At 44.1% G+C, this 17908-nt stretch overlaps 1 protein-coding gene across 2 annotated transcripts in view; it reads right to left on the reverse strand.

The window, feature by feature from the left end:
- Positions 1-17908, reverse strand: part of SLC25A18 (solute carrier family 25 member 18) — a 370503-nt gene that overhangs the window by 91543 nt on the left and 261052 nt on the right. For both annotated transcript variants that reach the window (XM_078673635.1, XM_078673634.1), the window contains one exon: positions 925-980. In XM_078673635.1, the coding sequence (XP_078529761.1) occupies positions 925-980 (56 nt within the window). The remainder of the gene's footprint in view (positions 1-924; positions 981-17908) is intronic.

Consider the following 17908-nt stretch of genomic DNA (forward strand, 5'->3'; position numbering starts at 1 on the left):
CACCTATGTCTTCTGGAGCATGTAACTAAAAGCCCTACGTCATCTGTTGCCATTCATCAGCCATCTCACTGTGCAACATCTCTGGCGGGTCAGGTAAAGGCCTTAATGACAATGCACTGAAATAGTGGTATGAGCGAAGTCAGAATAGCCTTAATTAGGCATGCCTGTTATAAAGCCTTCATTTGAAGGTACTTCGTATGAGTTACAGGCCAGAGGTATCTCTGAGTAAAGATTGGACTAAAAGGGTTACAAAGCTCAAAAAAGAAAAGAACTTGCATTACATGTTAGTCAAAGAATACTATTAACAATTTTGGTGAATACATTATTGTATTTTACACTGAATGGAGGGTCGCAAGAGAAACAGGAGGCGGAGTACACTGCCTACCCTGCCTTAAAGTCTAGAGTTGCCCACTACACGGCAATGAATAAAATCGCATTGAGGTTTCTTGAATGAAGCACGTTCCACGATATTATTAGGAATATATTCTCTGCTTCAAAGTCCTGTCCACTGTTTGATTCAGCCATGTATTTACAAATAGTCCAAGTAGCACGTGATGCAGTAGGAATATTTCTATTGTAGTCATACCTTACCTGTTTTAAGGTATACAATTATTCTCTTATTAGCATATGTAGGGATTCTGTTCAACACTGAAAAACAGACAGCATCACTACATTTACATAGTCACTCTTCCTGTCATGGTAATTGATTATCTAAAGTGCTGTCAACTTTTTACTGGTAATAGTTATTCCTGATCACACTGGCACTGAGAAACTGGCCAGGCCTCTGCATCAACTTGATCAGAACTTTTGCCTTTTCTACCATTTTCAAAATAGTGCAGCTGGGTAGGATGTTGCTATGTAGCAATGCATCACGATTGTTCAAGAACTGCTACCATCTCTGTATGGAAAGAAATTAATATTCACCTCTATACATGCCAAAGAAGCCCTCCGAACGGACAGTCTTAATCAGGCAATCCCACCTGCAAATATGAAATGAGAAAAGCTTATTTTTTTTAAATAAAGATTCAAACAAAATCACTGGTGATAAGAGAGAGTATACAATCCCCTAACAATCGACATGTCATGCAGCTCACCAGTAGCCATTTATCAATAGATTTCATCCCACATTCACGGTACAACAGGAGCTATTGGTAATGCAAATATGCAGGTAAAACATTTCAAAGAGAACAAAAGATCTGAAGCTAATAAAAATTCAAAGTTTTGTAAATACTGTACTCATTATGGTCTGTTGCCTCTCACCTGTTTGGGCTCCCCTGCCTTCGCCTTTATATTGGTTTGCCCCTTGGGTGTTTATTTACAATGTACATGGGAGAAATTTTGGTTGTGCTTTGGAGCAAAGCATGAGGATGGAATAAATACGTTTCTTCTAGCAATTTGCTGTGTATATGAGTTCCTTAAATATTGGCCATGAGGAATCTGAAAAAAGGAGTGCTGTGTTCATGATCTGATGCTGAGCAATGCTGGTGTAAATTTGTAGCGGTTGGAATGCATGTGTTTGTGTATCTGACTAAAAGCAAACCATTCTGTTACCAATATTTGTATTACTATTGTGTGGTGTTGCACATGGTGGGTTCTCTGACTACATGATTAGGAGGCGAGTCCTAGACATGAAAAGTGGGGATGGTTATGAATGCACTCTCAGAATTCTGAGGGGAATGTCAGGGCAGCCATTTTGTTTTAGAGTTAGAAGATCAGAGCAGAGGAGTGCAGTGGTTAGAAGATGGCTAGAGATAAACACTGAAGAGTGAATAAGGTCAATTGCGTTCTACATGGAGTTGAAGCCTTGAGCTTCTCTGTCCAAAATAAGGGGGGGCTCCAGGCACCTCACTTTTTATAGAGCGGGTGCACAATTTTTTAAGACCGATAATAAACAACCTAACAGAGTTAGGGATTAGTTGAGCTCTTGTTAACAATTTTAAGTTTCACTGATTAATGCAAAACTATATTGGGATAACAGGGCCCACTGCAGCCAGTTTGGTGTATACAGTAAATGAGATCCAATTGGTGTTAGGAAGAAAAAGTCTTGTCTGAGAGAAAGCACGAGTGCAATACCTTGTATGTAAAGTGACCACTTATTTCAGAAGCAGGTAATAGAGAAGATTCAAAACAGAAATAAAATAGTTGCTCAGTGTACATTTCCAAATGATAAAGCAAGATATAATGAGTGTTCAATCCATCAGAAACTAAAAATATTACGATTATAGCTATAGTAACGTATGCTTCTATAAATCAATTCCCACAGAACTACTTCAGTCAAACTTAGAATAGAAAAATAGTTTTATTAAATATATGTTCTCTATAAACCTGCTTCTTTGCTCTACATTCTGTACAATTGTGAATACATATCACACATGCAATGGTTGCTTGTGTTTTACCCAACCACATGTTTCGTCCATAATTTCAAAGGCCAAAATTCAAGTAACAGAATTGCTCCACCACAGCTCCAGATGCTTGGAGTGACCGGATACGAGAAAATAATCTGCCCATTTTTAATGGGCAGGTGGCCCATGCTCAACCCATCAGACATGCATTATCTGAGTTTAGAGTGCTGATGCTCTTAGTGTTGTAATCACATCCCACAGTCCCAACAAACCAATGTCAGATCATGCACCCCACGTATAGTGTGACGGGCAGGTCCAGTCACAACCAATAACCATGATGGTGCCAAGTGAAATAGCATGAACAGGAAGGCAGCCATAGAAGGACTCAATACAAGAAAGTATACAAAATAGTCTTAAAGGGAGGTGGAGTGGGGGAGAGTTTATGTGAATTTATCTGTTTGTATGCAAGTGCACGTATAAAATGCAGACTTGAGCAAGCGTTTTTATGTGCATTTATCTGTATGCATGCAACTGTGTTGGTGTATGTTGGCGTGCATGAAGTTGAGTGTAAAGTAGAGAGGTACCCCTTGAGTAGACCAAGGGAAATGGGGTTATCCAACCAAAGTATAAAAATTCCCTTGAAACAGAACTAAGCACAGGTTTACTATACCAAACTTTACAATATCACAAGTACATACAACAAAGACATATTGAAAGTTAAAAATTCATTTATTTTGAATAAGCTTTAAAAGACACAATTGTAGGGCTGACTAATCTAAATCCCTAATCTTAAAACAGTACACCCAATTGGGACCAGCGCAATTGAAAAGAGACAGATCAGGGCCAGTTTCTGCTCCATAGCGCGATTATGGGAGCTATACGACGACCCTGGGGGATGGGTACCCTTGAGCCTGCTCGCCACGCCACGTGTGGGTACAAAGGAACAGCTGGGGGCACCATAAAAGCAGTCACCTGTCTGTACAGGGCGATAGGCAACGACTCCGCTAAGCAAATGGACACGCTGAGTAACTACTGGACAGAAGAACTAGAAAGGCCCCTTAAGGATAAGGACTGGGAGAACATACAGCAGAGGACGCCCAGGGTCTCAAGAAATGCCCGATTTGGTCTGATTCGTTTTTACATATTGCACCGGGCATACATCACTCCGAACCAAATTAACCGCTACTTCCATAGAGATGATGTCCGAGATGTAGGGAGGAGGTGTAGGAAAGTGAGTTTCTGTTGCAGTAACCCTCCCACTTTTTGCCAGACTACTGAAGCACTTTTTCTTGGTGTGCCCTGGGTCCCTGCCAATCAGGTTCCCAGGGCCTGTGTTCTTTCCCCAAAACTAACCCAATTGGCATATCTGGCTACAGGTCAGCCCCTGGTAAATGGTACCACTGGTACCCAGGGCACTGTGACCAGAGAAGGCCTCTAAGGGCTGCAGCACTTATTGTGCCACCCTTATAGGCCCTGTACCCTGACACTCACACACTGCCTTTGCAGGCTGCATGTCTTGGTTCAGAACAAAGTGAAGAGTCGACATGGCACACATCCCTGTGTGCCATGCCCACAAACCACTGCCCTGGCATACATCAGTCACCCCTCTTGCTGGGTGCCCTATGCCAGTGGTGAGGGTACAGGTGCATGAGCCCTGTACCCCTACCGTACCCAGGTCCATTCCTGGGCACTGTAAGTGCAGTGCTGCCATTAAGAGAATATGGTGATGGGAGTTTGCCATTACAAACTCCACAGCACCATAATGGATACACTGAAGACTGGGAAGTTTGGTATCAAACTTCTAAGCACATTAAACCCACACTGATGCCAGTGTGGGATTAATGTAAAATGCACCACAGAGGGCATCTTAGAGATGCCCACTGAAGCTCGCCCAAACCCCTAGTGACCTGACTGAGTGGCTGCCTAGGCTGCCACCAACAGACATGTTTCTGGACCCCTGGTCGAGAGCTTGCTGTTCTCTGGGGCCTGAAACAATGCACGTCCTGGGACAAGGAGCCAAGCTTCCTCCCCCAGGATGGGCAGGGTTCACGAAAGAGAGGCTTCAAAGGCATGCCGCCTTTGTGAGCCTCTCCAGACCATTTGCTGCTTTCAGCAACTGGTTCCCACTGGTTCTACCAAGTGAGGAAAGGAGGTGTGCCCACCTCTGCCAACTCCACCCCTCAGGTGGGGGAGGCGAGGTGAATCACAACCTCGAGTCCCCGCCATCTTGGGATGGGGGACTCAGCCAACCAGGGACAGGCTCCTGCCCCCTCCCAGTGGAGAGTGGCAAAATAGAGTGTGTACCCACCCCAGGGAACAGACCCATTGGTCCCTGCCCTTTACCTATTGTAACGTCCCTAGATGTAGTATTTATGGGGCACCCTGAAACTTCCTTCCTTAGATCCAGCAACCACAAGAAAAAGAAGTGAAGAAGGACGAGAAGTCGTGCAGAGCTAACAAGAGGACGACGCCCACTGACTTGGCCCCAGCCCTACAGGCCTGTATGCCCTCGAACCTGCTCCTGCAAAACCCCGGCGTGTCCAGCGGTCAGCAACCTCAAAAACCCCGGAGGACCTGCCTGCCTTCACTTTCCAAGCTGTTTCTCCAGACCTGTTTGAACTGCAGCTTCTGGTGCCAGCCAGGAACCACGAATCGAGTCCACACTGCACCCGCCGAACCCGGCCTGAGCTCGAGTAGAAATATACCAAGAGGAGGTTCCCCCCGGCGATCCTGACCCAAGATCCGGCGACCCCTGACCTGCCTCAAGCCTCCAGACGACGCCTGCAGCCTCAATCCAGAGGACCCCGCCCCTACAGCGACCAGAGCAGGTAAGAAAATCCGATGTCCTAAGGCACCCCTGACCCGACCACCCACGGCCTCGTGTGCCCAACCCAGCAGTGCCTAACCAACCCTCAACATCCCTACTTACCCCTTGTAGTGGTGGTCGCTCCTGGAAGATCCTTGTCGCCGAGCCTGCAGTTTTTCTTTGTCCCGGAGAATCTCCATTGAAATCAACAGGGCACCCAACCTCAAAACAGCACCCGGCCGCCATAGTGCCGCTGAGGGTGCCCCTTTTGTGCCCCTAAGTTGCCCTGAGCTTAACCCTAGGAGCGTTGCTCCCACAACCCCGTGGCCTGCCCGTCAGCAGCCACCAACCGGAGTACCCCTATCCACCATAGGATAACATTGGGCCTCAACACTCTGCACCCGGCCGCCCGAGTGCCGCTGAGGGTGCAACAACAGTGCATCACTGACCCTGGGAGACCCCTGAGTCTAACCCCAGGACCCCAACTCCAAAGACCGATTACCTACCTGGAAACCAATAACCTCTTTTTCCTCATAGAATAACATTGATACTTTTTCTCCCAAAAAGTTTCTGTCGGCTTTTGAAAACTACGAATATTCCTTAAAAATCACACAAACAACCAAAACGCATTTTCTCAACTGTTTTCAGGGCATGTTCCAGTGCAGAATCTAGGTATTCAACACTGAGTAAGAATAGTAACGTTAAAGTAACTTACCTGTGAATTGAATTTCTTTCCATAGGATAACATTGGTGGTTCTATGTGAAAAAGTTTCAAAGTGTCCACTTTTAAAATACAAGAATATTCTTGAAAAATCGACAACTAACGAAACGTATTTACTCAACTGTTTTCAGGAATTACTCTTGTGTTGAATCTAGGATCCAGCACTGTGTTAGTAAAAGTAATACGAAAATTAATTTAATTACATTTTACTGAAAAAGCCTATTGATTCCTATGTACTGAGTCTACTAAGTTAGTGCATTGCATTGCAACCCCTGTAAACTCGAATTGGTACAAAGTCCTACTATATTTTGAAAGTATTCAACAGAAATAAAACAACAGTATATTTTTTATACAAAAACAATTGGCCTAGAGTTCAGTTCTTGAGTGTGTGAATTCATTTGCTGACTGAGTGTGTACATCAAATGCTTAACACTGTCCTCTGATACTGCCCTACTGCTCGACCAAGCTACCACTTTATAGAGTAAGGTTCTATCTAACTTTAACCTCTGCCAAACCTCTGGAGATCCTTGGACTCTATACACACTATACCTCACTTTGGTGCAGTATATATAGAGCCAGTTTCTTACAGGAGGGAGCGAGCCTCACTCACATGATATGGAGTTGCCGAGACCTTACTCCTTACTGGCAGGCAGTCACGAACGAAACAGCCCGAATCACCACCAAGAAGTGCTGTGCACGACGACACATTGCCTGCTTGGTTTGTTTCCCCCATACAGCCAAGACAAAGGTCAGAGACAAATTCCAGGACTTGGCCATCATACTAGCCATGCGCTAAATTACTAGCCAAGGGCGAAAATACTAGGCAAGCGCCAAATTACCAACCCACTGGCATCCCCCAGTTCCTCTCCTCCAGTTCTGTTCGGAGTCTACCTGATCAGCTAAAGGGTCTCCTGATCCCTCCCAGTCCTCCTCCTCATCATCATCTGGGTGCCAATCTGGCCGAAATAGACCCCAGGAGTGAACAGGGGCACAAAAACCCCTCTCAGTGCCGGATCTGGCGGGCTCCACGTCAGGATGGAGGCCCGGGTTGGCGCCGGCCGAGGGGCCGACCGGCGTCGAGTGCGGTAATGGTGCCGGAGGAATCGGCGCTGGTGGAGGTGTATCAGGTAAACCGGCGCCGATCCGGATCCAGGCCTGGATCCAAGGGGGACCTGCGGCGTCTGGGCTGGAGCAGGCCTCGGTCCCCCAACCGGTTCGGCGGGGCCCGAAGACACGCCGGTGGGTCTGGGCCGCCCAAAGATGGAATGCATTGCCTCGTAGAAAGTACGAATCTGGGCGGGAGTCGCTCTGGGTCCCGGAAAGGGAGGGAAAATCTGAGTTGACTCTTCAGGCTCCGCACGCGGAGCTACGGAAGGAGCACCACCCGCATCCCTCGTCGGGTCGTCCGACCGACGAGAAGTTGAAGAGCAGCGATGCTTCTTCGACTTCTTCTTATGCTTCGACTTACCCGACCCTGAATGCGAAGACTTCGGACTTGGATCAATGATGGTGGCTCCGCGATTGGTCCCTCGACCTCCCTCACGACCGGGACCTCGAACGGCGTAGAGCTGACTGCCGGCGCTCAAGCAGCTTTCGGGACCGCTCCTGCAAAGCTTTCGGCGCCATCGACCGGTAGTCGGAGTACGACTTGGGGTTGTGGTCGCGCTCCAGGCAAAAGAGGCACACGCCGTGCGGATGCATCATAGACAACAACCGGTTACAGGAACCGCATGCCTTGAAGCCAGGCATCCCTCGTGCACAGGAGTCGAATACTCAAAAAAGTGGAGAAAAAGTCAGTCAAAAAGTGACTAGAGGTACCGCTTTTCCCAGATCTGCTCTGGCTGGTGTGGAAATAGAAAGACCTGACGTCAGCACGCAAAGGCAGCATCTAAGTAGCTGTTGCGATGTCATCCGGGTGATCACGATGCAGACAATGGACATGGAGCCGACCGATGCCACCTACTGACGCGCAGAGGTACTGCTCACGAACACTTTCCGGATCCAGTCTGACGCCTAGGGAATATTCTAAGGTAAGGAATCTATAAATACCATGTTCCTTTCAGATAGGGTGCGACAGCTTAGCGAGGACAAGATAAACCGACGACCTGCAGTGAGGGCACGGGCGGGGGAGTTGGGGGCCTGGCAAAAGGTCCAAATCAATACCCAAACTAATGAAATGTTATCAGTTATGGTCCAATATACAAACCATAACTTGCGCACCTAATATGAAAACTATAACTCCCCCCCAAAAAAAGACTGATCATGACTTTGCCTGATGTGGAGTAGACGGATTGCCCTACGCTGATATATACACATGATACCATGCATATATGTAATGCAATGTATACAGTACACAATGGTATAATGCGGATGCGCACCAAAGGAAATAAAATATGTTAAAAAAAAATAAGAGACAGGTCTCACAGACAGACAGCACAGGGAGCTAGGTAACAGATCATAGAAATGCTATATGATCAAACAACCACTGAAAGGCACACACTGTACAGGTCTAAACATACATCCTACTGACTCTGTACAGTCTTAAATACTTCCCACAGGCAACTTGCACATGGAGCCAGTAAAACAGTGGAAGCAAGTACTGCACTGTTAGGCTCACAGTGCAGAACTAAATACATGCTGCAGACAGACTAACAGCCTCAGAGATGCTAAAACACTGTATAGTCCTAGACATCCTACAGTTAAGACATATCAATGACAACTAAATATACAGCTATGGAAGGAATGTTTCCAGGAGGAACAGGGTAAGTACTGATTTGCAAAGGCAGGCCTCTGTCTAGAGTGGCAAAACAATGGGTTGGAATGCTTACCAGACTGATTGCCAGTCGTTAAGGTTATTTGAAAGCATCCCTCCCATCACCTTTTGATATAACGCCTTAAGGATCCAAAGTTATAACCTGCCACTGGTCCCTTGCTTGCTGTTCTATAGGATCCAAGCCATGCCTCACTGACGCCTAACCAGGGGAGCAGTCTGGGGTTGCTTGTGTTCCTTTCTAGTGCGGCCCATGCATGGCAGCTCAGGGTGCACAGTTCCCATGCGCAGCAGGGTCTTTACTGATTTGCATAAGCCGGCCTCTGTTTATAGTTCTGTAGCAAAGTGGATTATTATGTGGTTGTGAGACCTCACCATGTAAAAATGTCACAATCTTAATCAGGACCAGTAAAGTTTCTTTAATAAACCCCTTAACACAGTCCTGGGTGGCCATGACACAGAACAGTCAGGCTTAATCAATGGTACAAGTGTAAAGCATTTACACGTACCAAAACAGGTAATAGGTAGAACAAATTGAGTGCATTGTCATCTTGAAATACACACCAAAACGATCAGACTCTATTTAGGGTAAAGGAGATATGAATATTTAATGGTAAGTAAATCAGTTCACCCCTGAAAAATGCAATAAATCGTTGAAACTAGTTTAGCAGTTTTTAGCCAGATGCCTAGTACCGCTACTTCTCTCCACTTGGATGGGCCACAACTGGTTGGAGGCCAATCACAGGGACCACTGGGGTTCAGGGACACAGTTACCTTTCAGATCCTCAGCTACAGGTCCCACAGGATTGGGGACACTTCTGGAAGGTCAGGACTCAGTCACCCAACAGGCAATTTGGTGTCCAGCAGTGATAAGGCACTCCTGGGCAGCTGGGCTCCCTAGGAGTGCAGGGTTCCTTAGCTGATGGTACTTTAGCTTAAGACAGGAGGATAGCCAACTAGCTCTCAGAGCCATCCTGCCACAAGTGGAGCTCTTCTCCACGAGTGGGCACAGCAGGCACAGTTCTCAATATCGGTCCCTCGGGTTCAGCAGGCGCACTTGTCTTTGGTGCAAGCTGTCATTGCTGGGACCAGGGAGCATCAGGGAAGTCTTTCTTCTGTATTGCTTACAGTCCAGTAGTGATCTGAGGACTGTGTATGGGTTGCCACTTTTATACCATCTTCATGTTTGTGGGAAGAGAGCATTCACTAGCCATTGGGACAATAGTCTCCACATTGCAACCCTTCCCCTTTACATCACTTCCTTGGGGATTGGCCATCAAACAATCCCAAGATACCCCTTTGTACCCAAATCCAAGTGGTACAAGCCTTCGCCTCTGTGAGGAACCCTGGGCACACCCATGGGGTGTACCCAGCATAAAGAGCTACTTCGCCTGGAGAACTGGTTTTGCAATGGGTTTTACCCCTCTCAAAGAGAAGCCAGTCTGTCTACCTATACAAAGGAGTGGGCATGCGAAGGTGTGATCACCATTTGCTTCACCAACGCGGTCGCCTCTTTGAAAATGGGGCATCTGTGGACACCACCGGTAGTTAGCCTGTTGGAGGTCACACCTCCTCTCTCCAACAATTCTCTTAGCTCCCTGTTTCTGAGAGCGCTACCAACTTCCTAGCAGGGGGCAGCATGTTGTCCCAGGTGACAACTGCTGAGATAGGCTGGAAAGGCTACTCCAGGGTTGGGCAATAAAGTGGTGACTTTCTAAAGTTACCTTTCTATTTAAAGTTACCTTAAATCCGTTCGCAGCAATGAGTGGGTTTTAACGTCAGGATTAATTTGCTAACTTGTAGCATTATCTTTGGTGGGCCCAAATGAAAGTTAGCACTTAGTGTGGTGGCTTTTAAAATTCCATATTAGGCAATGGGACCATCGGCTGTGCTACAGTGAAAACAGAAATGTAATGTTTTTATTGTAGGGCATGTTGAACACAAAAGAAACAAGCCCTTCTATTTTTTTAATAAGCACAGGGACTAGTGGGCTACTAAGGCTTCCATAGGGATGGCTTCTTAATATTAAAAAGGTAGATTTTGACCTGGCAAAAGGGTTTATCTTGAAATAGAAAAGGAACCTAGAACAAGTGTGCTAGACATTGTGTGCACTACTGTGCCCTTAGGCTGCTATGTACAATTGTTAACCAGTCCTTTCAAAATCATACAAGATGAAATTATACGGAATGAAATTATAACAAAGAAACAATTTAATTATTTAATCCAGTTGATTGTAGATGGAAAATGCTTTTCATCTCTATATGGCCCATATCTATTGCTCAAGTGTAAAGCGCCATGATACCCTCATGGGTCTTGTTCGCGCTATATACAATTTTTCAAATAAATAAAAATGAATACATGTTTTTTTTAAATTTGTGTTGTCCAACATAAACGTTCAACTGCTCTCTTGTAACGGGCAGTTAAAAAAACCTCAATGATTTTCGGCTATGAGGGACCCTTCATCAGGGGTCACTACAATCAAAGAATATATAATATACAGGAATTTTTATTCGAATTTCGTCATGCGTCTCATCATATTAGTCTACTCAAGTGGTGACGACATAGACCTATGTCATGTTGGACAACACGAATGTGAAAACAACATTTGTGAAAAGCATTTTCCATCTACAATCAACTGGATTAAAGAATAGAATTGTTTCGTTGTTATAATCTAATTTTGCATAATTTCATCTTGTATGATTCGGAGAGGACTGTTTCAACAATTGTATTTCACTGGCTTACGGAGCAGCCTCAGGGCACAGTACTGCACACAGTGTCTAGGACACTTGCGCTAGGTTCCTTTTCTATTTTCTTCAGTATTGAGCTAGGGTGGAGCCCTTTTTACGGTGTGCACACAAAAGTTCTTTTTAAAATTTTTAAGTATTTTCATAAAAGTTCTTGTTTAGAATACAGTAAACATGTAGTGTATTACTACCAATCTTTATTATGAAAAGGTCTCTTTTACCATGCTTTAAAGCTGCCTGACTAGGCCCCATTGGCGAGCATAGAGTTACTCTTTCACCTTGTCATTGCAATGGTGGCACAATTATGTACAGCAGTTCACTAGTGACTTAACTTACGAGCTCTAGGGACCTTTGGTACAATATTCTAAGAAGTTATAGGTAAGCTGAAATGACTCCATCGGGTATTAGACAATTGTACATGTTCTTTGGGGTCAGAGCACATGCACAGAAGGGCCTGGACAACAGGGTCAATCTCACTACAGGGTCGAAAACCCAGTAGCATCAGTTCAAGGTCATGGGGGGTGATCATACAAAAGTGTTCCTTTCCTACACGTGGCATAGTCGCCGAACATTGATGGGTTTGAAATGCTCGCCACAGCTAATGTTAGTAGTTTAGACTATCTGCTAACATTCTCTCCATCACCTTTTGTGATTTTAATATAGATATACGGGGCCCATGAAAACCTCCAACTAAACGCTGTTTTATCTCACTGATATACACTGCACAGTTCTTACCCACCACTGTGTACAGCTCAAGAGGTTTATACTGTGCAAGAACAACTGATGTACACACCACACACTCAGCCACAGTTCCTGATCAGCAGAACTGCACATACATACTGGCTTCTCCTCGAGACGGGCAAAACCCGTTACAGAACAAATCATAAGAGCTATAGTATGAGCTGTATGTTGCATACCGTTACTGGTGAATAGTGTTTAAAAAAAAAAATAGGTTTTGTGTTTGCTAGGCCATAACTAATCATAAACTGTTTGTTTTAAAGTTAAGTTATGGGATTTTTATGAAATACAGTGTATTCACCTACCATGTAGCCATTCTGCACTGCGCATGACCTTTAGCCCTGCACTGCAGGGGTTGGTCGCAGGGCCCTACAACCTCCAGCCTGTGCGTCCTACCAAAGCCTTCATCCAACCATAGCCTTGACTGTTTTACTCTTTATTCCATTAAAAAGTACGATTTTTATGCAAGTTTGGAAAATTGGTGCCTGTTTATGAATACAAAAATGGCAACACGTCTTCACGATTTCCATCAAATTAGCGATTTTACTGGATTCAAAATTGTTATTTTTTTCAATGATTTTACTCCCGTTGTCAGTGCATCCGAGTGTCCACCTCTCTTCCCAGGGTCTGGCACTTCTCATTAGGCTTACCTTTTGATGTAAAATTTCTGTCCTATGGCGGAATTTATTTTTGATCATCTTCCTCAGCTAATTACTCCTTGAAAATTCAAATATTATTGACCGAAACCGTACTTTCCAGAATTCTCAAATTTAACTGACAATATAAACAATGTGTTACCTTTTCCTGCCTATTTGGCACCTTTTTCGTATCTCCAACTTCTCAAAAACCACTCTATGGATTTACAAAGAGCCAAGAAATGTATATGTCTTAGTAAAGTTCTCCATTCATTCCAAGTTTAGCTTTGATCCATTCAGTGGTTTTTGCTATACCAGTGAACAAAATTTCCAATGAGCCCAAAAAAAAAACCACACATATTTTTGACCTCAACACCTTAATATTTTTCCCCTGCATACAACTAAAAGAAAATTGACATGCATATGCTAAGCAAGTCCCCTATTTTGTGTAGATCTGTTCATGGGGATCAGTTATTGGCAAATTAAAATAATGCATTTTCAATGAACAGTTGTCTTGAACCATAACTACACAGCAGCGACCACTATTGTGCATTATGTTTATATGGTTTTATACCACTTTAACTGTGCAGATGCTTCTGTCAGTGATGTTTGTACAGTCTGCTGATCAGGAGTAAACTGAGCAAGGCAGAAGGTGCGAACTACGGTGTACGTTGTGCATCTTACATCATAAACGGCAAATGTTATTGTTTTTTCAGTAAATATATATCAAAGAGACACACACAACACAAAAAAAGAACACACATAGTACAGTGCACAAACATTTATACACTGCACAAGGCCCACACTGCACAAAAGTGTACATACAAATGCAGGCTGGTTAAACAGTACACAACCTGACACTGCAACTATGATTATTCTCTGTACAATTCAGGGAAATGATACACTTGATCAAGACTACGCTACACAAACCGATGAATTAGCAAGTGTGCTGCTATGTGCAGGCTTAAGATTTAAGTCTGAACAGACAATCTTGAAAAAAACAATCCATTTTCACTGCAAGTCTTCTATTAAAACAAGGCAACGCCATGCCAACTATGCTCGAAATATTTTCCAGGATGATTCATCTAAAGTGGCTGAGGAGAGACGGAAAACCAGAAGGGTGTGGCATGAGAAGCGTTTAGAAGCCAAGTGAAAACAGGAGACCAGAGGGGGAAGGAAGGCAGACCTGCTGCGAAGCTGAAACAAGCATTTTCAATGCAATAGGTCTCGCATTTGCGAGTGTTTAAGCTATTGGCATTGAAAATAACAATGCCTTTTATCATGTGTTTTTAAAAGCAACATATATATAAAAGGTATTGGTATTTCTGATGCCAATAGCTCAAACTCTCGCAAATGCAAGACCAATTTAATGGTGGCCGCACCCCTGTCTTTAGACGCTGCTTGCCATATTCAAGTTACAGTGTTTAGCATCTACATAAAGAGACATGGGCAACATTAAAGTGAAAGCGCATATGGGGCGCATTCATCCAAAGCGGAAAAAATTATAATTAAGAAAGCTTCTGTAGCGCAGGCACTAAAGTGAAAGCGGCCGGCACGGTTTATTAAATAAATAAGCGCGGCTGCTAAAGTGAAAGCAGCCTGTGCTGTAAATTAAATAATTTAAAAAGTGCGGCCAATATAGTTCTAGTATTTTAAAAAAATACATACATATATATATTTGAAGTGTGCGGTGTGCTGCGATGTCGTGGGTGGAATAGGAGATCATTAAAGAAAATAGTGCTCATAAAGCAGAAAATAGTACATAAAGCAGACCATGTAACAACACAAGTAAAAAGTCCAGTCGTTATGAGAGGTCACAAATGCAGACAAGGCGGTACGAAGGAGGGAATAAGCCTATTCACAAATGAAAAACAACGATTTCGCAAGGACAGTAACAGGAGCCAATTGATAAGATGGGTGGGAAATTGGTGGAGCTTCTATGCCATACCTCAATATAGCATATAAGTAAGTAAGTATTTATAAAGCGCAACGAATGCCGAGGCATCCAGGCGCTGGGTATAGCATGTACATCATCTAAAAAGGCGAGAGAGAACATTGCAGCTTACCTCGGCTGAAAGAGCCAGGTCTTAAGCAGCTTCCTAAAGGAGGATCTATTTGATTGTTGTCTTAATGCAACTGGCAGCGTATTCCATAATTTCGCTGCCAGATAGGAAAGACTTCTCATAGCCCTTTGGATCCTAGGAGCATGTACCAGCCCTGCATTTGCTGATCTTAGGTCCTGCAGAGGAACATACCAAGAGTAGAGTTTCTGAAGATCACGCGGCTCTCCCCCAAACAGGGCTTTATGCACCAGGCAAAAAGTGCTGTAATGCTTTGCTGAACAGGTAGCCAGTGAAGGTCCATAATACTAGTGGCTATGGCATGGAATTTGGTAATATTTCGTAGCACCCGTGTTGGGACATTCTGCAAAGACTGAAGGTTTAGTTGTAGACATTTGAAAATGACTAAAAAAAGGGCATTACAATAGTCTATTCTTGAGAGGATCAGTGAGAAAATCGCGTTTTTCTGCAGTTCTTGCGGAATAAAAGGGAGGATCATTGGCAAAACCTTAAGGAGAAAGAAACAGCAGGATGAAACATGATTAATATGTTCCACAAAGCTGAGATGATCATCAAACAGAACTCGTATCAAGAAGGCAGAGGGGCAGCATGGTGAAAGACAACTGCACCAACTAGGCTCGTCACCGACAGTAAATTAAGATTGTATTGCCCACCTCAAATGGTCAGCAGGCACATGACCACAGATAATTACAAACAGAAAAAGGTGATGAGAGGCAACACACAAAATCAGCAGGTTATAGTGTAAACAGTATAACGTATAGTCTTCTGATGTTGATTGCAAGTCTTTTATTATTCAAATGTCTTTTATGCACATGTAGAAGAACAGCCAACGCGTTTCACCCTTCAAAAGGGCTTCTACAGGGCAATAGAAGGTAGCTAGATAAGCGAGTCCATAAGTAGGTGCCAGCAATGAATAAAGTCTAAAAGGGTTCCCATGAAATAAGACCAGTGCCCTTAAGTTCTCAGTCTACATAAAGGCGTACGTTGACTGAGGTGGTGAAGAAATACCTAGTTGAGGGCAATTGGTAAGCCTCCCGGGTAATCCATATTTATGCTAAGGTAATCTTCTGTGAGGTGAAGAGACGTCCTGAGTCCGGCGTGAACGTTGCTGCTGCCGGTGTACACATTTTTATACTGGAACTACTGTCAGTAGTACAGTCGGAGCTTACAACATTTACTTAGACCGCTCACCCTAATAATAAAGGCTTTCAATTAATAAACAATAAATACATGTTTGAACAGCATTAACATATAGGCATAAATACTACCTTAACTGCAGACATTGCCCTTCCCTGATACATAATGTGGCACTGCAAACTGGCAGCCAAAGGGTTTGTGCTATAGGAGGTTGGGCCTACTTGTCCCAAGGACAAAATACACATGAAACGTGTTGCCCTTGACCCCAAACAATATGTCCATGGTGTCTGGCTATAGGATTTCCACATCCCTGCCTCCAGGTATGTTCTATGCGTCTGCACTTAGGCTTTATACTTCTAAGTTTAGTGGAGTACCATGGTGCTGACAGTTGGTTCCTGCATTGTTTTATCATTTTCTCTGGGGCCAAAAGATTAATAGCTGGGCTGACCCAGTTATGAAAATTATCAGCGGCATTATTATTATCTAGATCTGGTAGAGGGGGATATCTGTGTAGGGCCTCTTCTAGATCCATTTTGTTGATATTGTGCCAACCACGGGTCTTGAAGATGGACGGATTGTTACGAGAGGGTCTTTCTGCACTTGGAAGTGGAAGTTTATAGACAATAGCAATGTGATCCATCCTCGTAAGTGGCAGTATTTTTTCCAGCGTGATATTGGTGTTACTGGTAAAAATCCCATCTAACGTGTGGCCGGCCTTAGGTGTGGGCTCTGTGAAAATCAGTTTCAATCCCAAACAGGCCAAGCTGTCCACCAGATAGGTGGTGTCAGTATTATTTCTGCAATCAAGATGAAAGTTAAAGTCTCCTAAAAAGGTAAAAGTAGGGGAGTTGATAAAGATTCCAAGAAGGTTTGCAGGGATTGAATAAAAGGAACCCTGGGTCCCGGCGGATACTAAGGTAGTGTTCCAGAAAAAATATCTACATTACGAAGTTTAAAATTAAACATCAGTGCTTCTACTCCTAGATGCTGAGTGGGGCAAATAGTAGCTTTAAAATCGATGCGTTTATAATCGCAATCCAATCCCCCCCGTTTTCCTTCCCTGTCTACTGATACGATCTCTTACCCATTTGGAATAGCTATGATCCAATAAGGATCAGATTTCTTTTGGCCCAGGTTTCAGTAATAAACGCCAGGTCCGGATTACCTATTTGCATGAAATTCTCGAATTCATATTTGTGTTTAATCACAGAACTGGTGTTCAATAAAATAGTCATAGTCTTCTTTGTGGCTTTTGGGAAGGAATTTACCCTCAATGAGGTGCTCAAGGAAGAGACACCTGTGAGGTTAGCCATAGTGCAGAATTGACATTCATTGCAACTGGGAAGGGTTTTGAATTGATCACAGTCCCATATAGGTGTATTACAGCACTTACCTTTGTTAAGTGTTGTCAGCTGCTCAGTGGAATAGGAGTGGGGGGAGAAAGGACCAGAGGTCATGGCCAATGGTGCATTCCGGGCGCTGAGGGGCGCAGATGGGATTGCCTTTGGCGCGTCCGCTGCGTGGTCGTGTCCGAATGTGAATTTATCTCCTGCAGAGTAGAACAACTAGAGCGCTGAGCTTCATTTGCAACAAGCAGCCAAGGGATTTGAAGCCGCACACCCTAATTAATAAATAAGGATAAGCGACTTACCTGTATTCCTGGTTCTCTTCCAGGGGTATCCCATCAAAGTCATTAGCATTGAATATTCCCGCCCATGTGTGGGGACCCCGGAAATAATATAAAAATGATATATGGAAATCATATATATGTATAGGGCACCCTCAACACCAGCGATACTCTAAATTTGCTCACCTCAAATGTCTGCTTTTCTATCAAAGTTTTTAAGCATAGGATTAGCACAGTGCTATCCACGCTGAGATAGAAATGGACAAAGTCTTTTGCCATTTGTACAGCAAAGTTTTTAAGCATAGGA

Source organism: Lissotriton helveticus, chromosome 1_1 (assembly GCF_964261635.1).
Source record: "Lissotriton helveticus chromosome 1_1, aLisHel1.1, whole genome shotgun sequence".
NCBI classification, from domain to species: Eukaryota; Metazoa; Chordata; class Amphibia; order Caudata; family Salamandridae; genus Lissotriton; species Lissotriton helveticus.